Genomic DNA, 26,162 nt, shown 5'->3' with positions numbered 1-26,162 from the left:
GCACTCACTCACACGCTCACTCACTCACTCACTCACTCACTCACTCACTCACTCACTCACTCACTCACTCACTCACTCAGCATTGTTCAATAAAACACTTGGCACAAGCTGGCTGAGAAAAATAGTGCTCCAATAACGAATGTTGTTGGAGCCATCGTTTCGACAAGGGGACTTGTCTTTTATCTCTCAAAGAAGTTTCCAAGCTTTATGGCTTTGGAGAACCCCACCTGCTTACCCAGAGTGCTGCGGAACCTCCCCCCTTTACCTACTTCTTTTTCCACCCATGTGCTTATCCAGAGCCTCGCGATGATTGTTGCGATGAATTAATCTTTCTTGCCAAGACTACTGAAATACGGAAGGGGGGGTATAGATTGGTAAATTGCTAAACAGGTTGCGATATTTGCTACCGATCAATGTGAAGCGCCACATTTACAACCTGCTTATACATTCGCGATTAACTTATTGTTTCCTGGTTTGGTCAACCACTACACAAGCTAACTTAAAATGATTTCAAACACTCCAGAACCGCGCACTGCGCGCGATAGGTAACTTAGAACGTACTGATACCACTAAACCAAACTATAACAAATATAAAATATTAAGAGCATCAAAACTTCACACTTACAAATTATTCCTTGAAATTTCACGGCGATTCCGGGCAACCAAATGTTCCTTCCAAAGCAAATACCATGGCAGCATGACAAGCTATAACCTCAGAAAAACTCTGAGAGGAAAACCATGTTGCAGAACAAAATACGGAGATCAAGAACTAGCAGTTCAACTTCCTAACCTTCTAAACGACTACCCCTTGGTATTCGACCTGCTAAATTCTGGAAGTTCAAAGCAAAGCTTTAAGCAGACGGTAAAAGAATTGTTACTACCCGAAGACTAATAGAAATGTTCAACTACAAGTACAAAGAATTTCGTACATGTTTTTGTTTGTGTGCTTCAAGTGCTTAGAAAACGGTGTAAGATTTAACCTTTTTTTCTTTCTTTTTACGTGAATTGTGTACTCAAGTGGTGGAAAATGTGTACTACTTTAATTTCACGTGTGCTTTCCTGAAAGCCTGCCACTGCCATTTTGCTGCCAATGTACGGGTGGCACGGCCTAGTCAGGGAAATGTTTGCCTTTAGTCGTGTCCCCAAGACAATCTGAGCATTGTCTTAAAGAAAGAAAGAAAGAAAGAAGAAAAGAAAGAAAGAAAGAAAGAAAGAAAGAGAGAGAGAAAGAAAGAAATTTGAACTCTAACGTAAACATCCGCCAAAAGGGGGTTTGGTGGATTCGTCTTGGTCGCTCGCAGGACCCTAAAACAGCTTTCGCGGAACTCTTCGGACCCTTTCTGATAACAAATCTTTCTGTCACCCCGTCTTGTTTGCTTGGTTCGACCGCACATTTAGGCCTCTAACAGGCAGCGAAACCAGTTCACATTTCCGCAGCAGCTCCCTTCGACCATGGCGAAGCACACATGCAATGCCGAACCACGCAAGCAAAGATTCCGAATGCTTTCTAAAACTATTCGAACAAAAAAACGGTATCATGGTATCTCGTTACTCAGTACAAGCGAGAACAAAGCAGCCGTAAGCGCAACATCATTTTTTTTTCAAAGACATCAGAATAAAAACGCAGAGTAGTCGGTCACTTCGGGATCCTCACCGGCGCGAGGTGAAGAGTACGGTGAGGTTGCACTCGTTGTGCACCCGTCCCAGCGACTGGAAGAGGCGGCTCCGGGTGGCTGGATCCACACCCGCCGTGCACTCGTCCAGAACGAGCACAGGTGGTCGGCCCGCGAGCGCCATGGCCACGGTCAGCTTGCGCCGGTGCGTGCTTCTGTAAGAACGTGCAGGTCACCCATAGGGTCTTCACGTCTTCGACCATGCTCCTTTGCAGTGCAAAGCCAGGAATCTTTTTTGGGGAGAGGAGGGGGGGGGGGGGGCAGGTGCCCGCGGTGTGCCGAGTATGCGCTAACTTCACGCGTGCGCGCCATATCCGGCATGTTCCCGCCATGCGTGTCGAGTTTGCGTGGGTTCGATTCCTACGGCCGCCGGGCACCCACCGGTTCGCCGTTGAACGTGGGCACAAGCGTTCCCCGGCCTGGCGCTCGGCTTTCTTCAGGTGATATGCCTGGGAAAGGAGCCTGTGCCTCTCAAGTCCCGTCGAAACCCTCGACTTTGCTGACTTCACATGGATTTAGCGTATCTGGGATCTGGCTATCTTGTAATCACTTCCAGAAAAAAAATATCAGTGGTGATTTAGCGGTAAATGCGAGAGAAATGCATTAGCATAGCGTCGCACTTCTTTGAGGTCTCTGATTTATTATTTAAGCCACGTTCACCACATTACAAAGTGTCGTTGTGGAACTCATTCGATACATCTTGTCTCTTCGAGGAACGCAGTGCAACTGGCGGTGGTTGGGAGCAGACCACCGTCAGTAGCACTATATACCTCTACCACGTGGCCGGCTTCCCACACTTCCCACACACATACATTTTTTTGTCGTTTTGGTGCTGCTAACGCTATAAGAAAGACAGGGTCAAACAAGTGTCAACGCTAGACAAGGTATACGTAATGCGTGTGAAACAAGATACGGAATGAGTGAATAATCAACATGAAAAAGAGACAGAATAGACAGATACAACCAACATTTAAAGGGCAACTCCGGCGATTTTTCGATGTACGCTGATATCAGTAAAATTTTGAATATACGTTTTCTTTTGCACTCTGATTGTCTGTGCCAAACAATATGGCTGCAAATCATTTAGTTTTTCTGAAGATGAATATTAAAAATGGGTTGCGTGTTCCCGACTCATGACTTTTTGGTGGCCACCCTGTGTTTGTGACGTCAGAGACTGCACCGCCACTGTCGCTGAAATCGCCGTTGTCTAGTTCGGAAAATCTGCAAAAGCTCCCTGTGTCGTCAGGAGGCATCATCAGCTTCGCTTCTCTGGCGTGAGGCGCCACGTGCACTGTGTGTTTAGCAAGCGTTCTGTGTGTTTACATTACGGTAGTGTAGTATCTGACGTCATCGACTCATCGTGACGTCACTCGAAGCAGCTACCCGTTTCGGTTTCGGTATCTCGTTTATTGGCTATTTAAAATTACTGATGAATTTCTAAGCAACTTGAACCACTCTAACGGTGACAGGACTGTCAATGCCATTTGAATATGACAATATCCTAATATCGTTAAAAAAAAACGCCGGAGCTGCCCTTTAATCATTAAGTCATTTGAACCTTCAGGTACGTCGACACTTGGTTAGCCTTCTCTTTCCTTTCCTTTCTTTTTTTTTTTCAATACATCCCCGACACCTCCTCGAAACCGCAGCGAACGAAGCGTAGTCAATCCCGTGGTTGTTGACCATGCGTAAAGCACGGAACAAACTAGCTGCTACATTCCATTTTTATGCTTAATTTATCTATCTATGACATAAGTACTGCGCTAATCCTCTGCACGTATTCTTAAGTAAACGGAACTCCGGTTAATAGGAACCTGCTTCTCCGGTTTCTTGAGGTTTTGTTGAATGAGTTCTATTGCAATGGACTAACTAACAAAATAATTCAAAAATTCCATTTTTATGCTTAATTTATCTATCTATGACATAAGTACTGCGCTAATCCTCTGCACGTATTCGTAAGTAAACGGAACTCCGGTTAATAGGAACCTGCTTCTCCGGTTTCTTGAGGTTTTGTTGAATGAGTTCTATTGCAATGGACTAACTAACAAAATAATTCACAAATTAAACATTCTCTAATTACTTTATGGCACATGCTGCAATTTGGGAATTGGAGCCGGTCAGTTCAAAACAAATTCTGAGCTAGCACCAGCTTTCACGCATGCGTTCCCAAAATGCGCGACGAAGTGAATTGGTCACTTAAATATGTCCTCTACTGCTCAGGACGCCGTCATGTGCAAAAATAAGTGACAGAACAGTGCATTCTTGCTTGACGGGTCTTATAAGAAAACTGATGCTCGTTTAAAAACCATTCCAAGCGGATGCACGCGTCACGAGAACTGACCGACTTCATAAATTGTAACATGTGCCCATAAGTGATTACTTAGAATGTTAATTTTGTTCATTATTCAATTATGTATTTCAATTTATAATGCAAGTAATAACCACCTCTCGAGTAGTCCAACTCCAAAAATGAAACAGTGCTGTCGTAGGCGACGTTAAAGAAATAAGTCTATAAATCACAGTTTGAACCTCTATTGGTGATGCCTACATCGGTTAAGGTTGACCCTACAAAGGGTCTACATTGGCCCAACTACAAGTGATGCATTTCGTTGGCCAGCTTTCTTCTTCCTTTTCTTCCTCCCAATTTTATTTCGGTAAGTCGAGCTTGGATATAGCCAACACCTTCGTTGCATAAAATGTGTTTGCTATATTAGAAATTTATTATAATCTGGCTTGTACATAATTATTACTTAATTAAAAATTCCGATAAAAAACAGAAAAAGGCGCAGAACAGCTTCTTTATTTCCAAAAATAACGCGCACTGCGATAACACTGGCTGAAATTGCTGATTGAAGCTTCTTTCAGTAATCTACCCCTGCAGTAACAGTAATTCTAGTCCTAGTGCTGTATTATTCGAAGAGGCGGACATCAAGAGAAACCGAAACACATATTCAACTAAACAACTTCCTCATTAATTACTTTACGGCACATATTGCAATTTACGAATTGTAACCGGTGAGTTTGCAAGATGCATCCACTGGAAATGCATTTCCCGGATTACACCAGTTTCGACATATTATTTCCCAAAGTGTGGGACGAAATACATGGGCGTTCCAGTTACTTGCGTGTTGCAGTGCATAAAAGAGCGCCTTGTTAAAAAAAGTGAATGGAACAACAGTGCATTATCGCGGCGCGTTCGATGGCGCATATATCTTCAAACTGGCCTCATTCTGGAAATTCGTTCTAAGCAGATACGCCTTGCAAACTCACCGGTTACAATCTGCAAATGCGTCACATGTGCCGTAAAGTAATTAATTAAGAAGATAATTAGTGACATTTTGTTAAATAGTTTATGTATTTTGATTCCTCGAGCAAGTAACGCCCGCCTCTCTGAATAGTCCTACTCAAGGCCTAGAATTACGTTACCTGCAACAGGTGATTTTTAAAAATTCCGCAAAACTTACAAATGATCCCCCCTGTGTGTACTTATACAGTGCTTACGAGCAGTTGTAGACCGTGAGCGACAGCGCCTTGCGCAGCCCGAGACGGGAGTCGAGGTAGTGCACTTCGGCCTGCAGCTCCTGCTTCTGCACTCCGCGCAGCCGCGCCATGAGCAGCACCAGCTCCTCGCCCGTGTACTTGTCCAGCAGAGGGTCCTGCTGGGGGCAGTAGCCCACTTGCTGCTGGTACTGCAAGCGCCGTGGATCACGGGAATATTAATAGCTGCCATATACTACGTCACTCAAAGAGCGTGTCGCTGAGATAGGTGGTTAAAACTTGCAGTTTTGCACCATATACTTTAGACGGGACAAAAAAGCAACCACAACACCCTGGCGCTTGTCATCTGTCTACTTCTAGGTCCCGTCTATAAGGTGCGCGCTTGTTAAACGTCCAACTATGTCATTTCTCCGGCGTATAGCGTGACCCATTTTCCCTCGGCGCACAGGATCCACGATTTCGTTCTCGGCAGTTGGACGACATATATAGTTGATGAGCCACCGCGGCAGCTCGAAACCCCCATTTGCTAAAAAGTGTGAGCGGGAGGCAAATCAACTTCTGGGAGTTCTACGTGCAAAAACTACGATCCGATCGACGGGGCACGCCGTGATGCGGGACTCATTTTGGATCAACTGGGTTTCTTCAACGCGCACTTAGGTCGCTAGCGTTTTCTGCACTTCGCCCGGAGCGTGGGTAACGAAACGCGGGGGCTCACGTTGAGCGGCCGTCGGCGGGCGTCGATGCCGTTGATGAAGACGTTGCCGGCGTCGGGGCGCACGATGCCGGCGATGATGCGCAGCAGGAGCGAGCGGCCGGCCTGGCCCAGGCCGAGGATGCCGAACACCTCGGCCGGCGGCACGTGGAAGCTGAGAGGCCCCAGCGTGCCCGTCTTGGTCGCCTCGAGCACCACGAGACCGGCGGGCGCACGGTGCAGGTCGGCGACCGATTCGGCTGTCCCGGCGCTGGATCGGCCGCTGGCGTCCCCTTCGGAGGAGCGCGAGGCCTGCGGCCCTTTTCCTTTGACTTCCGCGTTGAGCAACAGGTAGCGCATGAGGCCCGCCACGAACTGCTTCTCCTCCGTCACGCTCTTCTCCTCGCTGCTCGGCTCCTTGCCGCCGGGCTTGTCCGCTTTGTCTGCGTTACGGTATAATACGATGTGCCCTGTTTATTCGCGCAATCGTGTACAAATAGTTAAAGCAAACAAGCCTCAAGATGAATGTAATTAATGCAATGCGTACAGCTGACTACGCGATTCTCACTTTCTTTTATTGCGTTATACCGGCAAGAAAAAATACCGGCAAACATTAACGCTTTGCAAATATTACCCGGGAAGTTGATGCCCCATGACGTCGTGATTGACTTGCTCCGTCCCTTCAGTCGCTTCGGCGGCCATGCTATATACGGGGGCCACTCAGACATAACATGCGCAGCATACTGTTCCTTTCTTTCTTTCTTTTTTTTTGTGAACGAACGCACATCGTCCATACGCAAGCCTGGTCAATCAATCAATTTATTATTATTATATTGCAGGTTAATTACAGCATATAAAATATACAGACGACGCTCCCAAGTACAAGAAAGCAACGGGACCCTGACTTCTAAAGCAAGATCTTGTTGCGGTATACCTTGGGTGATAAAGACTGCTGAGCCACCATAACTACCTGAAGAACGGTGGCAGTACTCAACTTCGTACGATGGCAGGCCGAAAAGGTTCGCGTCACACGAGCATAGCCAAGTTTTCGAAATGCAACCGATGGAGAAGGAATCAGCAAGAGAACTTATAAAGTTACTGGCATTATTTGAATCCTTCCGGAGTTTCGTGCTTTAAAATATGCCAGGGAACGATTACTTTCAGCTGGCATGTGATGCGCCTCTTCAGGAGATAGCAAAGCCATCACGAAAAGATGGAAACGAAAAAGTTTTCAGAACAAAAATGCATAAAGAACATCGTTGCTATGTAAAGACGCTTCGGTCATTTTCTTTGACAATGCAATATACCTTGCTATCACCAGTCTTGCGAGCCTTGAAACGGCAATTGTCTGTCCACAAGAATTATCATGTGTGCGCTTTTAACAGTGTAAGGGCCTTGATATCTGAAATTATGGGATTTTACGTGCCAAAATCACAATCTGATTATGAGGCACGCCGTAGTGGGGAGCTCAGGAATAATTTTAGACACCTCGAGTTCTTTAACGTGCACCTAAATCTAATTACAAGGGTGGTTTTGAAGGGCTTTGACAAACACTATTTTATTCTCGGGAGACAGGTGATCATTCACATAAACAGTCCTGTCAAAGCTACCGGATAAGCGTATACATCATACGTGCTCGGTCGAGCCTTACGCGCTTTACGGACAACAGTTATTTTTCTTGCGCGCACTAAGGCTGCGACTAAGCAGTTACTTTGCAATTCATCGTTCGCGTTTTGTTTGATGATGACAATGATCATGATCACCATCATCATTATTATTAAGGTGATTATGATGATGATGTGTGGCTCTGCACTTTGAAACGGGTGGACAGTTGTACAGCGTCCTGTCCGATGCACTACTGTACATAAATTAATAGATGAACTTAGGGACACTCCACATATCCAACGCCCCGAAAAAAGTGGCCTGAACAAATAACAATAGTAATAAAGAAATGCAACCGCTGGCATGCGCAGAAACGCGCAGTCTCTGCGAAATACGAGGTCCCCGTGCATATATTAAGTTGCACAGTCTGTTCCTGGATCACATATGCACAGTACGTTCCCGAACCCCCTGGGTCGCTCGCAGCGTCACGTCTCCAACGGGGACTGGCCCAACCGCGCGGTGCCCCCTATACCTGGCTCCTCGGCGAAGAACGATTCGAGGGTGTGCGGGTCGAACTTTCCCTGCGTCTGCATGTCCCAGCCGACGACCAGCATCAGGTAGAGCAGTCCGCTCAGGAAGAAGATGGTCAGGTCCCACACGTGCGAGTTGCTGCTCGGCGCGATTCCGGCGTGCTGCTCCTCGTACACGGGGCAGATGTGGTCGCACCGAACTGCGCGGTGTGCGTTAAATGGTGCGCCGAATGCGGCAAAACGGCGAATCAGTTTGCGGTGGCAGTCTTCCGAAACTCCATTGTCTGTTCGTTTCGCGCTTCTGTAAATTGTGCACAGAAGATGAAATGAAATTCAGACTTTGATTTCTTGAACTTCGCGATTTTTGTGCGTAATTGGGCCAATGTGGCTCAGTGAAAATATTTTGAAGCTTGCCTGGTTCTGTTTCTGGCTTTTAAAGAATTTAGCCCCTTTTTAGCCTAATTTAGCCGAATTGACGCCATTAACATTTTACGACGTCACGGAGGGCTGGCGAGATGACGTGGCGGCATCGTGACCCGTATTTCGTGTTTGAGTCTTTTCTGGTTTGGAAAGCCTTTTTACAGTAGAATGCTTCTTTTTTTTATTGTAAAAAAGGTAAATCACCAATACACACATAATTATTTTTCTCTTTTGTGTCGCTTTAAGGACAGAGAGTAAACGCAGCGCGAAGGTAAACAAACGAGCTTATAGTGGCAGTAGACACTGCTACGTTTCAAAGGGAGGGGCTAACAAAGTTCGTCTGCCCGTCCAGTGGCCCGTACGGTTGGAGACTTGCGTATAAATGGATCTGCGGTGCAGACTGGCAAGGGGCCACTGAATGATTAGTGGCACAAATGAATAAGAGAAAACACCCAATGAAGCAAACATAGACGTTTAAGTTATTTAATTTAACGTAATAAGTATTTAAAGGTAAAGACGCAGACGAAATGTCTAAAGGACGAGGAGCTTGGTGGCACGTGACACTGGCTAGTTTCAAAGGCGACGCTTATAACGTCATCGCTAACAGTGACTACTATGAAGGCACAGCAGACGTCTTTTCGCTATAGCGCCTTAATAGCCTTTGTAAGCAGTATAACTATATATTCTATTCGTACGCTGCGACTACAGCGCAGAGACGGACAAGATACGAATAACAGGCACCGACACACATTCGTCTCTAAATGAATCGTCTGTTTCTGTTACCAACAACAGGTGCCTACGTATGTTCCTTCTCTATCACAACTAAACATCACCACGACCGCATTTTCTTCTCTTCCCAACCTCACCCTATCCCACCCCAATCCCACCTTTTCTTGACAACCTACTCCGCGCACCACCTTATTAGACTCCCCCACATAGGGAGAGAAAGAGTGAGCCACACGTACGTAAACGGCTGCTAAAGAAAGCAGTTGCTGCCCTGACAGTCCCCTTGTCGAAGCGTTAACTATAGAGAGACATTCCTTGTTCGACTCCGGTTGATCGCGTACGCTCGGGTCACAGGAACCCCCGGCGTCGTTACAGACATAGGTAACGTTACAGTATAGAGGATGAGGTTTTAACGAAGAGTACGAAGTAGAGATAGACAAAATGCACGACTGCAATAACGCAAATCCCGCCCCGTTTCAAAGGGTGTATGCCATCAGGAATCGTCGATCATCATCATCACCACCCTTACCTTGGCAGCACTTGAGTATCCTGGAGACGATGTGCGCCTCCCCGCGCGTCGTGGGGCTGAGGAAGGTGTAGTTGCAGACGTGCAACAGGAACTTCGTCCCCAGGTGGCAGCAGGCGACGTACTCCAGGTACGCGCTGCGCAACTGGCCCGTCCCGCGGGCCAGCGTGAACTGGGGCATGATGCGCAGCGGCAGCGAGCCAATCTCCAAGTAGCCGTCCAGGTCGCGCCTCGGCCGGTACGTCGACACTGTGCGCGGGGCGAACACGCTGATGCACACGTTCAGCACCGTGCCTGCGTCGCGACCATGCGCATTAAACAACGCCGTTCGCCCCCCGGCCCGACCACCGCAAGCGTGTCGCATATAGTGTGCCGAGTGCCTCAAAAGTGTGATCTAAGAACTTAGCACATGACTTGGGATTTTTCGATACGCTGGAGCGGGCTTTTTGTTGCGGATAGTTCAAAAAACCAAATAATAATTATTTATTATAGTAATCAGGTTCGAACTCCAATGACATTTCTTTTTGTTCTCGTACAAATACACTCTGCATGGCCAAAAGTAAAGGCGAAGAAGTTTTTCTAATTTTCCGTGACGTGGAACTGTGCCTATAGGCATTACAGGGTTAAGCAGAGAGAACTTAACGCGTAACCTATAATAGCGGTTTTGGTAGGCTTGAGATTTTTCAGTTGTACACAGTTCAGCAAACCAATTACTAATTTAACAATTACTGCACAAATTAAGTTATAACTCAAATAACATTTCACTGATATTTGTACACATGTACCTTCCACAGCCAGACATGGAGGTGAACATGCTCTTCTAATTGTCCGTCATGTTGAACTAAGTTTGGGCGTTACAGTGTTAAAGGGGCAGTATTTAGAAAAAGAAGACGCTTTAAATCAGTCTAGAGAAACCCCGTATTCTTTCAAAATTCTATTTTCGTAAATTTCGTGATAATAAGTCGATTGTTAGAAGAGAAAATGAAGGTCAAATTTTCAACTCTTTAATTTGGCACTGAAAGCCCAGCGCCTGTACTTTATTGTGATGTCACTCAATTCAAAGTTGCCCTCTGTGTGTTTTGGGTGATTTAGCTCAGTGAAATGTGTTGAAGCTAACTTAGTTCAGCCTTTGGCTCTATTAGAATAAAATGCAGTCCATCTCCGGCTATAAAAAATTAACTAGGCCCGAGAAGAGATGGTCAGAATGAGTGACGTCATGGCGTGCTGGTGGGTGAACTTCAAATTGCGTCTTTTCTGGCTTACCGAGCTTTCACTCACAGCAACAGTGCTTTTTTTTCTCTTTGTTTTTTTAAGAAGGGTAATTTACTACGTCTCAAATTATTTTTCTCTTTAGTATGTCGTTAAAGGTGCACCTTTCCGCACTGTATAGCTAGCTAGCACTTTTTGCCCTAGATAATGTAAATATCTGCAGAAATCGGGCTGCATATGGAATATTTTTCATCACTATTGTAATGTTGTCATCGATCATGGCTCGTAGTAAAATTTACATTGCCCCTCTAAATTTTACGGCAATAACGATTCTACAATCAAATAGAAACAAAAGAAATTACAAAACATCAATGCCTGTGATGCTGCTACCAATAATCACAGTAAATAGATCCCTTTATATATAAATGTGAGAATGGGCTGTTTCACCGTGTTTAGAGTGTACACGCTATGTTATGTGTCATAATGAGTACACTCCTTACACCAAGTGATTCTTAAAGATTGAGCTAAATTAAAGTTAGATAAGTTATCTCCTCGGCAGCACATTATTGGTGGCGCGGTAACAGCTCTAGCTAAAATTGATTCATGAACATTCACTTGGCTACTGCACGGTGTACATCTCTCTCTCTCTCTCTTCTCTCTCTCTCTCACCCGCCACTATACGCGGGAGGGTATAGTGACCGGAAGTGGTATTCCGGCATGAAAGAAGGAAACAGTTTATAGAAAGCATTGTGCAACACGATTGAAGCCATACGTATCAGCTCAACACACGATCGTAACATCAAAGAGCGCAGTAGGCTTTAGCGCTCCCACTCTGCAGGCGGCAGGGCAGCCGAACAAATTCCCGATTGATTAAAAACCACCGCGAACCAAACATTTACGGCCAGTGCGCGGAGTCTAAGAAGTCACGTGTTGGACCGATACTGCGAGGGCAAAAAGCGAAGGGGATGGCTTCACGGAGCGTTCGCTTGACAAGGCTGGCTGCGTGACGTAATGTCCTTTCCTGCAGTTCATTTTCTTCCCCCATGTATTCCGGCCATTGTCAAATTCTTACATGTTGTCAGTTTGCAATGGCGTAGTTTGAGCCAATCAGAGAGGCAGTAGCAGCCCGGTGGGCCAATCAGAGCTGCCAAAATGGTGAATTCAAACAATATGGCAGAATTTGGCAATGTTCACAACAGAACCACGGAAGCTCTTTGCGATACCCGCCGTGGTTGCTCAGTGGCTATGGTGTTGGGCTGCTGAGCACGAGGTCGCGGGATCGAATACCGGCCGCGGCGGCCGCATTTCGATGGGGGCGAGATGTGAAAACACTCGTGTACTTAGATTTAGGTGCACGTTAAAGTAACCCAGGTGGTCAAAATTTCTGGAGTCCTCCACTACGGCGTGCCTCATAGTCAGAAAGTGGTTTTGGCACGTTAAACCCCATAATTTATTTTTTTTTACCTCTTTGCGCATGCTCTGTCTTCTCGCTTCGACCACTGCGATCTCAGAGCGACAGAAGTGAGTTCGCGCAAACGCGGCTATACGCCTCGAGCGCTTTACTAGAGTGGCTATCTGGGCTTGTTGGTGATCCGTTCCGAGCAATAAACGTAGCGCATCGTGGCCGAGGACAAAAGAAACAGTGACAGGACACGCTTGGCGCTGAGTGTGTCCTGTCACTTTGTATTTTTGTACTCGTCCCTAATACGTACGTAAACAGCTATAGGTCGCAGCAACTGCTCTATAGCTGTTTCATCCCGACTTCTTCCTCGACAGGCTCGCATCGGCTTCATGTAAATGAACTTTGATTCCAATATGTCCAGTAAAGTTATGCGCACTTTGAAATTCAACATTGTACGCTCCGCGATTGGAAGCGGTATGCATATACTCGATGTTGCACAAGCAGAGGTCTCACCGAAGAGAGCGCCGAAACTGACGAGAGAGAAGTAGGCGAGCAGGGACGACTCGAACATGAGAGAGGAGATGTACGTCACTGGGAAGAAGGCCCAGCCGAACATGAAGTACAGCCCGAAGGTGGTGCCTGCGAGCACAAGTGGCGTCAGACACTTGCAAAAGGCATACCAGAGTCGGATAAAGGACGCTGTTCCTAAAAGCACAGCGGAAAATTGTGCTGATATACTCGCGAATAATTCGCTGCTGTGGTTCAATGGCTTTTGCGCTCGGCTACTGAGCACAGTATAGCGGGTTCGATTCCGCGCGGTGGCGGTCGAATTAGAGTGGCGTTAGATTTAGATGCACGTTAAGGAATCCCAGACGGTAAAAAAAGATCGGTGCCCTCTACTACCGCATATACCTGACAGCCTCAGTGCTGCATTTAGTGACTCAATCCCAATGAATGAATGGCACTTGCGAATGCTACGTACCACCTACTCCAATAGAGAGATACGTCTTAGCCACTCAATACGCTGTAGGCGCGATACAATGTTGCGGCAGCACCACGGTCGGTCGCCGCGGTATGAAGGCTCGAGCTGCGTGCGCTGGCGCTCGTAGTGGCCGGCGCATCTGGCACGTGACAGGCAGTCATAATAAACCTGCCTTTGTTCGAACTTGACGTATACCTCGTCTACGCTCCGCTTCGTCCAAGGCCCTACAACGTCCTAGGCTATTATGTTAGGTCACATTGTAGAGCGAAAATGAGAAATAACATACAAGTGGCCAAGTACACAGAGTGCTATAAAGGCCTGCTAAATGTGTACGCAAGTAAGCGGGCACGCATCTTCATGAAACTTTTTTTTTTCATTAATATCGTTGCTCAAGTTTTCATTCGTGGTCCAAAGAAAAGCTACCCACACAACCCAGTAGCCTGCAACGATAGAGGATTTAAATTATTGAGGATAATGAACTCGCAGATAAGACACGGTGCACATCCACTGAGAAATACTATGTACTACAAGACTTTCACGCATCCAAGTTGCTCAATGAAGTCACTGCACGGGATGTAATATGGCGCTTATGCTGCCTCAAAGCTTCATCTTCTTTCTTTATTATTGGCAAGATAAAACATGTTTGGCGCACGAAAGCGGCGCCAGCTATTTCTTGTCTCAAAAATTATGCGTTTGACACGTATGCTGTTATGTACGCTCTTATACATCTATGATACTGTCGTACATATACGTTGAAACATACTGTAACTATATGACATACACATAAAATATACTGTAAATACACACCATAGATATATACTGCATATGTCTTTTTCAACCATTCAGCAGTTCCTCGTCGGAAGTAAAAGTAATGTAAGGGACACGCATGCGTGGACTAGCCTTAGGTATTATGCACTACCGATAATTGCCATGCTAACTGAACCGCCATGCGTATTTGCAGCTCTCGTAGACAATATTTCCCTTAAGTAATTTTTTTATAGGCAACCCTGCGATCACGCACTGTCATTGATCGAACGACCGGCCGTGTCCTCACTTTCGACAAGATCCTTCCGCGCCATTGATGCTGGGGCACATGCCCCCCTGGGTTCCCTCTTGCTATCGCGATGCCTCGATCCCTCTGCATCATTTCACGAAGGCATGCGCACGCAGTGGCGTAATAACTCCAGGGGCGCACAACTGCTGGAGAGATGCGGTCGCCCGTCAGATTTTGCAGGATTCGAATCCCTGACAATGTAAGCACTGTGGCGGACAAGCTTAGACTCTACTCTCAGCGAACCCACAACGTTTCCCCTGCTCCCACCTTCCCAATTCGGCAAAAAAATTAAATTTCTTTAATGCTGCATCCCGATTTGCAACAGTGCAACAGGCCGATACAGAGTCAATATTCTCCGCTACAGAGGCAATCCTGTATACGAACGAAGACGTCAAAACAAACGCACTTCGTTCGTACTTTCGCCCGGCTAGCACGTTTGCCTTTCAGTAAACACGAATCCCTACTTACTTGCTTAACTTTCTCCGCTTATATTCAAGGCTACAAAGCAACCGGACGTACAGGCGCCAGGGCGTGACATCGCAGGAGAGGAATAAACCATATGTGACTGAAAGTCAGCGCTAGTGAGACCTGCGTTTTGGGAAAACTTATTCATCCGTCACTGAACCGGCCACGGTGGGACAACGTTGCGGCGAAGTCCTTGAAGAAGCGACGGCTACTAGCTTTCAGAAATCATGTCACAAAGCACCAAAATTATTTTTACATGCAAGAACAGCGCGAAGACACCGGTGAGCAACCCTGCACTCGAGTGTCAAGCGCGCACCGAGCTTGTAGTGGTCCCTGCAGAACCATATGTCCCGGTCGAGGAACAGCAGCGGCAGCGTGCAGAACAGGGAGGACACGACGTGCGTCAGCAGGTCCGTGGCGAAGGTGGCCAGCCAGTATCGCTCGGAGGACAGGCCGGTCATGAGCTGCAACAGCTTGAGGCCGCTCACGCGCTCCTTGACCGGCAGGTCGACGTACGCCGAACCGGTCAGCGACATCGACACCGGAACCAGCACCATGCTGGCCAGTCGCTGCGCGAAGATGGCCGTGTGCATCTCGAACGCCGCGCTGTCCACCGCTGCCACCATCACCTGGTTCACCTTGTCCGCTGGGAAAATGGCGCCGCACATACAGGCACAGTCGCGGTCTGAGCGCTGAGGCCCTGGGGTGCTATAGCTAATTTCATTTTTTGCTTAATTTTGTTTGTTTTTAATGTGGAAACGGAAACACCAGTCATAGGATTAGAGCGTAACGAATGCTTATGCTTTTTTAATGCAGCGTACAACGATGCTTCAAAGGCTCTTTGTGCTCGAGACCAGATTTTTCTGCGCGCATACGTCATCACAGCAGTCACGTATTATAGGTAGAGGACTCCGGATAAACTACATTCGCTTAAACGGAAGTACCGGATAAACGGAACAATGGTGACAGCTTTGATTAGCGGACAATAGGCACAATGTTGGCAAACTTGGGTTAAACGGAACTCATCTTTTTGTGACTCCGGTTAAACTGAACTTAACCGAAACTACCGCCTGCCTCATCGGCGTACGTAACAGAAAAAGTACGACAAACATGTCAAATCGTGATGCTATAAATAATGAAAAAAGGCAAATACATCAGGCAGTAGCGGTAAACTTAATGCAAATTAACGGTGTCGAAATTGCAACGGTGTCTCCCTCACGAGGTCTTCGCAAGGCGAATAATGATACCTGAAGCGGGAGAGAGCGCTACGGAGCGGAGAGCGCCACACACACACACACACACACACACACACACACACACACACACACACACACACACACACACACACATATATATATATATATATATATATATATATATATATATATATATATATATATATATATATATATATATATATATTGGGCGAACCTGTGCCCACAAGACAGGCTACACTTATAGCAAAACGATTGCGGCGAACACGGTCGGCGATCGTCGAAAATCTGATCAACGGGTCAAGCGCGTCGGCTTTTATACATCAATCGTCGAATGTTCCAGACTAATCGTTGGGACCCGCGTGCCTTCCACAAAGTTCTACACCATTCGCGTCAGGCGATGAAAGCAGATAACACAAGGTTCGGCGACAACAGACAGCGGATAGAAGCATCGTTAACTTCCAGAAACTTCGGATACATGCAGGCGCGTCCGCGCTGTGCGATAACATTTGTTAGGAGGCGAAACGTGGTCGCCCGAAAAGATAAGCACACGTGTCAATATATATATATATATATATATATATATATATATATATATATATATATATATAGTGTGTGTGTGTGTGTTTCGTATGAACTGCTTCGTTCATACCACCAGGAACAAGAGACCTCAGTTGAGGAGGCAGTTAAAAATACTATCGGTGAACTTCGTAACCACGAATATGTATCTGTTGACGAAGACAGATATTACTGTCCCATGTGTGCGTTACTGTGGGCAAAAGACGCTACAGTATTAGAAGATAAGCGCATGTAATGTCGCTCTCTCTCTCTCTCTTTCATCACAGTAGTATGAAAACACTCCGATGCTTTTCGAATAAAACGATTCTGGGCAATTTTCACGTCCTTCGCTTAAACGAAACTTTGTATAAACAGAACACTTTCTCTGTTCCTTCGAGTTTCGTTTTCTACTGTAACCTGCAGTTCTACCACCATTGCTACAATCTGCTGTAATATGCTGTAATCTGTTTCTACAGTAACATGCTGTTCCGTAGGTGGCTTTGTTGCGTCAGCGCGGGTACCAGTAATCATTGAAGCGAAATTTCAGAGCTTAAAGGTTAAATGTTGTTTGAATTTTCGTAAGAGTTATAGATTAATTATGAGCGCAATGAAACCACAGCTCTTTCTTTCAAATTTATATTTTGATGATGTTTCTCTGTTTACTACAGCTGTCTCAATTCCTTCACCTCGAGTTCGCTGAACTTCAGTTGCTCTGCTCTCATGAGTGCGGCGCGCTGTCATCTGCTTCGGGTACTTAGGAAAATCTTAATGGGCGTCATGAGGTTGCGTAGCAACTCGATATTTACAGCTGACGCCGAAAGAAAGCAGCATAGCGAGTTCCTCATTGTTTAGCCGGTGAGTTAAGGTAAAGTATACGGACGGCGCCCTGAGAAGCTCAACGGCATCGCAATAAGAACACGCTAAAGACTTCTGCGTTTATAAAGAAATAAAGAAATCACTGCCTACTGATTTTCAAGAGCTTCTGACCCTCATTAAGCGCTGCTAAAATTTTGATCAATACTTGGTCACGTGGGCGTGTGTTCGAACAGTGGCGGTTACAATCGACGGAAGTGAGTTATACCGAGCAAGCACAATGTCTGCACCGTTCCTCCCGCTGTTCGTAAACAAGATGTCACAAGCAGAAGGGGAGCTCGAAGGGAATTTCCGCTTTGGTGTGTAGCTCAGCACTTAATTACGTCTGCTTCGGAACTTGCGTAGCAGACGACGCGTGCAGGCCTCGATGACGCAGCATATCGTGCGAAGGTAGGTTATCAGAGCGCACGTGCTCCGCATGCTTAAATCTATATCTGGTGCCGCCGTTATACTGCGCTGGTCGTACCAGATGTCACCAGCTCCCGTGTTCAAAGCCATCTGGTCATAAGTGGGCACGAAGAGCGTGGAGAGGGGGACCCCTGGAGTTCACCCAATTTTTAAAGGCACACTAAAGAAGTATCGCCCAAATTGCTTAGACTGATACGGCTTCGAAACCATATTTTCGGTAGTTAGAAGCGAAACCAAAGGACCCGATTTCTCTTCGTCACAACCATATTAAGCCAAAAATTAAAAATAATAATAAAGCCAAGGAACGCATACGACAGGTTTTTCGTTGTTTTGAATCAATTAACTTCTTCTATTAATACCAGCATGGTTTTAGAAAACTATTATCCTGCGAAACTCAGCTCTCTGAATTCACCGATGAAATCTTGCAACACATGGATGATCACCTACAAATTGACGCCATCTTATACTTTTCGAAGGCCTTCGACTGTGTCCCCCACAATCACCTACTTGCCAAATTATCTACTCTTGGAATCCTCCCATCACTGATTACTTGGACCGAACATTTCTTAAAAGGATACGTACAACACACATCCACTAACTCTCATGACTCGCACCATTCTGATGTTACATCCGGTGTCCCCCAGGGAGCAGGCTTATCCCCCCTGTTATTTTTAATCTATATCAGTGACCTGCCATCTAACACAAAAACCAGACTTCGACTTTTTGCTGATGACTGCGTCATCTACAACGCCACCATAACCCTGGTGATTCCACTGACCTACAAAAAAAGACATAGACACTATCGTTTCATGGTGTGAAAAATGGTTCATGCCTCTTAACCTTAATAAGTGCCAATGTACGTCCTTTTCTCGTAAGCGCAGCATCACAAATTACGCGTGCCATATAAGCTCAACTAAAATACCACGAGCAGACTGCTATAAGTATCTAGGTGTTCACTTGACATCGTCATTATCATGGGTTACTCACATTGAAACTATGCGCAAACGCCTCACGCACACTTGGTTTTTTGCGTCGCAATCTTAAATCTGCATCGTCCGCTATTAAAAAACTCGCATATCAGACATACGTCCCGCCGAAACTAGAGTGCGCTTCATTTATCTGGCACCCCTCACAAGCACATCTCACCTACGAATTAGAAGCCATTCAGAATCGTGCTGCACGCTTTATCATGTCAAACTACTCAAGTAAAACCAGCATAACTAACTAAAACGCACACTCGATCTTCTCAGTCTCCAATCACGTCGTATCATCTCGCGTCTCTGCATGCTTCACTCTTTCTACTATCGCCCAATAGCCAGACACCCTCGACTACAATCCCAGCCTAGAATCTCACCCCGCCTCAACCACAGCTGTCCAATCGCGCACACTCAGTGCCGCACGTCTTCGATGAAGGATTTTTTTTTCCCAAATGCAATAGCGCTGTGGAACGCTCTTACCGACTGTATTGTTTCTTCCGCCGACCACACTACTTTCCGTGAGAAACTAACAATCCACCTCACCTAGAATGCTTTGTTAAAAATGCATTTCCTACTTGACCCCTGTTAAGTAATTAATTCTTACTGATTCATTATCATGCATAGCATGTATGTTTTTTTACACAGTGATTCCGACGAGTGCCGCTTTCTCGGTTCCTTCCTGAGCTTCGTCGATGTTTTCTTCCTCTTTTCCCTCCTTGATGAAGAGTTCCTCATACATTGTTTGCCCCCGCCTTATGTAATGCCTCCGGGCATTTAAGGCTTCCATAAGTGAAATGAAATGAAGGTGCAGGAATGATAAGCTAAAGGGAAATGAAAGTAGACGAAGAAACAGCTCTCCGCCGGTGGGAGCCGAACCAACATTCCCGGCGTTCCGCGCGTGTTGCTCTACAAATTGAGCTATGGCGGCGACTGTTCGTACGTCCACATTCTTGGGTATTTATTAGGATCGTGGGAATACCAAATTTTTGGCCCTAGGCGAAGTCGAAGCGAATAGTAATTAGTGTGGTATAATTTCGAAGCGAATAGTTCGAATATTTGCACATTTTCATAAAAACGACGCAAGAGCCAGATGTCGACAAACTTTTTAAAATAAGTTGGCTCTTTACGTGTCGTAAGAGATGCTGGTTCATCTCTGGAGTGTTTATTTTCAAAGTGCCATCATTCAGGCATTTTCTTGGAAAAATTCAAGCTGAATATCTCTTACAACTCCAGAAGCAGAGGAGGAGGAGGAAATAGCTTTATTGCGTGTCCTGCGAGTTGGTGGGGAGGGCCAAAGGCCCCGCCTAGGTGACGGCAAGGAGTTCGTGGGTCCTGGCGGCATCCTCGACCCGCTGGACGGCCCATAGCTGATCCTCAAGGGAGGGGCTGAGCAGCGTGGCTTCCCAGCGCGTGCGAAGGCTGTTGCTAGAGGCCGCGTTCTCGTTATTGTTATGTATCTCTCGACATTCCCATAATATATGCTCCAGAGTGGCTCTGGATTCACACGTGTTGCATTTTTCCGTTTGATATATATCCGGATATATAATGTGCAAGAGCGCAGGATTCATACGTCCTAGTTCGTAACTGCCGCCATGCGACAGCCTGCTTTTTTGTCAATTTTGGGTGAGGTCGCGGGAATATGCCCCTCTGCAACCTATAGTGTTTCGTGATGCCATTATATGTTGTCATTCTGTCCTCCCACTCCCACTCATTTACTGCACCGTCACGTACCGGAAACAGAGGCTTTTCTTTTTTTTTACAAGCTCTTGCTCACTCAATGTTGTGCTTCAGTCTGCTTCAAGTTTTGTGGGCGTTGAGGCCACGGTCGCACGTCGTGCGTCGTCGCAGCAGTGCTGTGAAGTGCGACTGCTCGACGCCGGCAGTTTATGCTGTGCCGGGAAAGTTCAGCTGGATGCTTTTCGTGTACACGCGAGCTTAGCCATTTCGTTCCTGTAAGCGCAGTCTAGCCTGCGCGCATGTCTCGACGCCCGTCATTGCGAAGCGGCAAACTTCCCGCGACCATTTGCCGTCCACCGCTGCGATGCGACTTGCCCGCCAAAACTGAAACTGTCGATTATGTATGTTTTAAAATTTATCATACTTCTGCGCGAATAACACGCACCAAACTTTTTTTTAAAATTATTTAACAGGAAAATCGGGATTCGCGAAGACTAATTTCGACTTAACTGTGGGTTCACGGCAGCGCAAATTTCACCTTGAGGTGTGCTTTCACGGCAGTATGACCTACGCTGCCGTGAAATTATCTTCAGGGCAAAGTCCTTCGTCATCAGCGGCGCCGTAGGGGTGGGGATCAGAGCCGCTAACGCGAATGAAGATTGCATATTACAAAGGTTTGGGTGTAGTATGCAGTCGTTTCCGCGGATTATACGCGCACGTTTCGTTTCTTTACGAAGTGTTGCATTTAGGGCTGCGGGTTATTCGGGGTAAAATAATCATGTGTTTGTTTCAAATACTTCGAAAACCTCAAATACTGAAATTCGAGCCGAAACGATTATGGAATGTCATATATGCGATCGAATATTCGAGAATATCAAATATTTGCATGTGTTCATGTATGCGTACAAGATCCAGGCCGGACCCGCCGTGGTGGCTTAGCGGCTTTGGTGTTGAGCTGCTAAACACGGGGTCGCAGGGTCGAATCCCAGCGCATTTCGATGGGGGTGAAATGCGAAAATACCCGTGTCCCATTCATATGCGCATTAAAGATCCCCAGGTGGTCAAAATTAATTCGTAGTTCCCCACTACGGCGTGCCTCATAATCGAATCATAGTTTTGGCACGTAAAACTCCAGAATTCATCCAATATCTCAGCTAGGAATTGTTAGCCAGCACCAGTCATGAGCATGGTGGTGAATGTGCAACATCCTTTTGACCGATGGTATCACGTACTACATGAACCTCTAGGAGCAAGCAGCTGACCAATAAACACTCGTATGCTACCTGAAGGCAATCGAACTTGCCGGAGTTGAGACGCTAGATCGCCAAGCAATGAACGAGACAAAAAGAAACCAAAGGACCCGGAATAAAAAAATGGAAGCAAGGGTTTTTTTTATTTTTCACGACGAAATCAGTGCCGACACGTCGGTGTGGCGGCACACATTTTAAAGCATTTCTTCATATTTGGCCCGTTGTGGCGGAGACATTATTTAAGCCTGCTAAGTTTAGGCTTTTCGTTCTGTTAAAATGCAATGCAGTCCGTGATTACCGATAAAAAATTAACTAGGCTTGCGCAGATACTGTCAAAATCTATGACATCGCGGCGGGCTGGTGCATGAACCTCAAGGCGGCGTCGCCACCGGTCTTTAGATTTAGCTGTTCATCATCTTATCTATTTTTTTAAGAGTGGCTTTTTCGTTACTGCACAGAAGCTGAACTCATTTTTCTTTCTCTTCCGTGTCTGTAGGAAACAAAACCAAAAGGGAAAGCGTGTTCATCAGCGCGGCGACTCACGCGGTCCCTGAGGAGTCTTGAAATTTGGGAACAGCGCCTCGACGCGCGCCCATGCCAGCGTGCCGGTGCGCAGGTACATCTCCTCGGCCCCCAGCATCAACACCTGCAGGAGCAGCAGCACCGGAACCACCACGTAGCTGCGCCGCAGATACGTCGTCTTCTTGGTCATTATGGCGCCAACTTGAGCTCTGAACAGGTCCGTCCGTAGTTCGAGCGCCTTCGCTTCCGGAGACGGCACGTCGCCTGCGTCATGCAGTCCGTTGAAACATTGCAACACGTGTCGCTCCTCAGGACCTAAATAAATTTCACTGCCTGCCTGCCTGCCCCCACTACGGCGTGCACCATAATCATATCGAGGTTTTGGCACGTAACACCCTCGCATTTCATTAATTCAGCAGGAGAGACTTAAAGAAGATCCTCAATGCAGTTCAGGAACTCTTCAGTTACACGCGATACCTCGTTTTTATTGCTTCCAAAGCGAGAAAGTCTGCAGATTGAAAGAGCAGGAATATCTCGATGTAAAGATGAATCTTGCTTCAGATGCTGCAGTATGTCAACGGCACACACACCGAGTGCGTTTTGTGTGTTGAGTGTTGAGTTGAGTGTGTTGTTGTTGTTGTTGTTGTTGGATTTTTTAATAAAATATTTGTACCGAACGCAGAAGCAGATACTGATACGGCGCTTGTAAAACATATGCCTGTAAAACATATTCTGCGACGTGCTCTATCAATATCTGCCGTGACATGCCATCAACTTCGTCCCACGCTTTGTCAAGGGGCGTTCTCGTAGAGACTTTTTTTTACATCCCCGGTGCACTCGGTTTGGACATTGTTTGTATAAAGCGCTGGAATTTAATGGTGAATATCTCGAACTGGGTGTGACATTTAATACAAACATAAAAGTGGGAATGCATTGAAGTGTGGCTGCCTCCCGCTTTGCCATATAAATACCTGCCCCCCCCCCCCCCCCCCCCCGACGAGCTTCTAGAAAGAAGTTAATTAACAAAAGTTTGTTTTTTAGTCTTCTCAAAGTTACGTTATTCGCGGCAAAGTACGTCCGCCCCAACTCACAACCCCTCTACAAAAACACCACGTTCGCTACGCTCAGCAAAGTATAAAAGCAAACACCTTGCATGTCTAAGAGCACGTAAGATCGAATTATTTTCGTCAGATACACGTCAAGTGGCTGAAGGTTTTCGAAAGCTTTGAGAAGCGCCACTCGACTGTCACTTACCCTTGTCCTCCTCCGCGGCAGCGGTGTCGCCTTTCTCGAGTGTCTCGTCCAGCCTGTTACAAGAGAAAACCCAGCCGAATGAAAAAGACGTGTTTACGCCCTATTCATTCGCGAGATGACTGGTGCCAAGGCTCGCAGAGCGCTGGAACGTTTCGCGGGCAAGTGACCATATATAGCCGGCTCGAAAAGTGACACGAAGAATAGCGTGGGAATCGGAGCATTAGTTACGCGAATAATCGCCATCGCGTGTTTAATTTCACGTTATGTGGGAGAGTCACTTTTGGTGAACTTTGGTAATTATTTCTCGTGCCGTACTACGCTAACCGGGGACGTTTGATAAAAAAAAATACGCTTATTAACATCACGTATTAGCATTATCATTAAGGAAAATGCGCTTGATAAACGTGAAATACGTGAAACGATTCGGCAACTGCAATGCTTAGAATAAACTGATTAATTACAAGTTAAAGGAGTGTACTGGCTTGATATTTTCGATACCTTATTTTTTGCGTTATATGTGGGCTCCACACCTCTATACCTACTTGAAAGCTGGCAAATCTAAAAGCGCCTTAAATTATATATATTAAAAAAAATTAAATTATGGGGTTTTACGTGCCAAAACCACTTTCTGATTATGAGGCACGCCGTAGTGGAGGACTCCGGAAATTTCGACCACCTGGGGTTCTTTGACGTGCACCTAAATCTAAGTAGACGGGTGTTTTCGCATTTCGCCCCCATCGAAATGCGGCCGCCGTGGCCGGGATTCGATCCCGCGACCTCGTGCTCAGCAGCCCAACACCATAGCCACTGAACAACCACGGCGGGTGTGTGTGTGTGTGTATATATATATATATATATATATATATATATATATATATATATATATATATATATATATATATATATATATATATATATATATATATATATATATATATATATATATATATATATATATATACGGCTATAGTTTCGGTACAGCCAGATGTCATGTAGGAGATGGATGTCACATACGGGAACATGCATCGCGACCTCTTGACACTTGCTCCGGCTCGCTCACTCGCCTGTTATGCTGCTCCATCGGGCCTCACAACAGAGCCTATGTAACAGGTTCAATATTCACACACGAGAATGTAAACAGGTAAGCCTTTCATAAGCGCTATCATATGAAGCCAGTACCAGTATTGAACCTATGGATCAATCATATGGGCTGTTCGGGGCAGTGATGAGGCGATATCATGCCTCGGTGCTGCTAGTTACTAATACGTCCAAAGAGAGTTGGGTTCGAAAAATTATCAGCCCAAGCACTCCGTACAGATGGTTAACCAGCGAAGCTGAAACGTGCGGCCCAGGTGTTTATCACTGGGTAAATCCCAACGCTGCATTAAAGTCCTTATCAATTATTGATTACGCCTTTGTGCTTATGAATGAATGAATGAATGAATGAATGAATGAATGAATGAATGAATGAATGAATGAATGAATGAATGAATGAATGCCGAACGCGCCGACGAGCCAGCTGTGGAAGAAGACGTCGCTAGAGTCAATCCCGATGACGATAGTTTTTTCTACACGCGGACACGATGCTGGGGAAGCTAGCCCTTAACACGTTCGCTGTAAAAAAAAAAAAAAAAAGGAACGACGCACACACATGCATATGTTTAAGTGGTGTTTATCATTGTAGCTGAACTGCACTTGAGTTGCGATTGCCTGAGGGGGTAAATAATAAGCAAGGGCGCCGAAGTGGCTATAGCAACGGTAGAAGAACCGGTGATGGTGCGGTCAGTCGCTCGCCCCTGAACGGCCTGGTCTATATTCTAAAGTGACAGCTATCCATTAAGTATGCCCTTCCGTCGCAATTTAGAAACGGCTCAATAAAGAACAGATTACAAAGTAAACGTTTCTCAATATGGCACACATATTCCTCAACATAGCCTGCTGTTGGCATGTCTGGCTCCTGTCTAGGTGAGGAAACGGTATAGAGCGTCACGACTTCTCGCTTCTCCCGCTGTCTCTCAAAGTGCAAGTCTCGTGACAAATTGGCGCGCTGTTGAATCCACTTGGAATGCAAGATCAACCTCTGCAACCAGCAGGAGCTCAACCTTGGACGAGTTCGTACTAGTGCACGGTATACACTTTGATTTTATATAACATAGAGCGCAAACGAAACTGTGGCCTTCCTGGGACAAACCGTGCAGCATTTGCCGATCTGTATATTTGCGCGCGTGTCCTGCCCTGCTCTTTTCTTCTTTTTTACTTGATAAGTTCGTGATACTGGCTATCCAAACAAACAACAGCGAAATTAAATTCTGCATCCCAGGAAGCGGAATCTATCCGGAGATACAAACGACCAATATTTGCGAGCTATGCTCAGACGTAGCTAACTTAGAAAACGTGCTCTGGCGGTGTCCCGCGTTACGCGACGGCGTCACGCCGTCCAAATGGGAGGCTGCCCTAAGCAGCCCCGATCTCGAAGCACAGCTAGGGGCTGTCCGTCGGACCCGCGACGCAGCAGAGAGGCTCGGCCTTTCTGCACCGACGTGGGAGCGGCCCGCTACGTGCTGACGCGCATTCCGAAGGACCAGAGTAAAGCTTTACCATACCATCCCAGGAAGCAAAACTTGAAGGTTGTTAATGCACAAAACGAGACA

General features: G+C 46.3%; 1 protein-coding gene across 4 annotated transcripts in view; it reads right to left on the bottom strand.

Annotated features, from left to right (window-relative positions):
- LOC126519495 (phospholipid-transporting ATPase ABCA3-like) overlaps window positions 1-23,666 on the bottom strand; it is a 35,007-nt gene extending 11,341 nt beyond the window's left edge. For 2 of the 4 annotated variants that reach the window (XM_072287081.1, XM_072287083.1), the window contains exons 1-8: window positions 22,279-22,890; window positions 15,095-15,424; window positions 12,791-12,916; window positions 9,670-9,960; window positions 7,997-8,194; window positions 5,887-6,305; window positions 5,175-5,362; window positions 1,655-1,828 (exon numbers count right to left, since the gene is read on the bottom strand). In XM_072287081.1, coding sequence (XP_072143182.1) covers window positions 1,655-1,828; window positions 5,175-5,362; window positions 5,887-6,305; window positions 7,997-8,194; window positions 9,670-9,960; window positions 12,791-12,916; window positions 15,095-15,424; window positions 22,279-22,660 — 2,108 coding nt within the window. In that variant the 5' untranslated portion in view covers window positions 22,661-22,890. Of the gene's footprint in view, window positions 1-1,654; window positions 1,829-5,174; window positions 5,363-5,886; window positions 6,306-7,996; window positions 8,195-9,669; window positions 9,961-12,790; window positions 12,917-15,094; window positions 15,425-22,278; window positions 22,891-23,511 lie in introns of those variants that run through there. The other 2 variants (XM_072287082.1, XM_050168976.3) reach the window with 2 other exon arrangements.
- Window positions 23,667-26,162: the final 2,496 nt, after the last annotated feature.

The sequence above is a fragment of the Dermacentor andersoni genome, chromosome 3 (assembly GCF_023375885.2).
Source record: "Dermacentor andersoni chromosome 3, qqDerAnde1_hic_scaffold, whole genome shotgun sequence".
Lineage (NCBI taxonomy): Eukaryota > Metazoa > Arthropoda > Arachnida > Ixodida > Ixodidae > Dermacentor > Dermacentor andersoni.
Note: the sequence above shows the minus strand (reverse complement) of the source record. Positions and strands in the feature narration are given on the sequence as shown.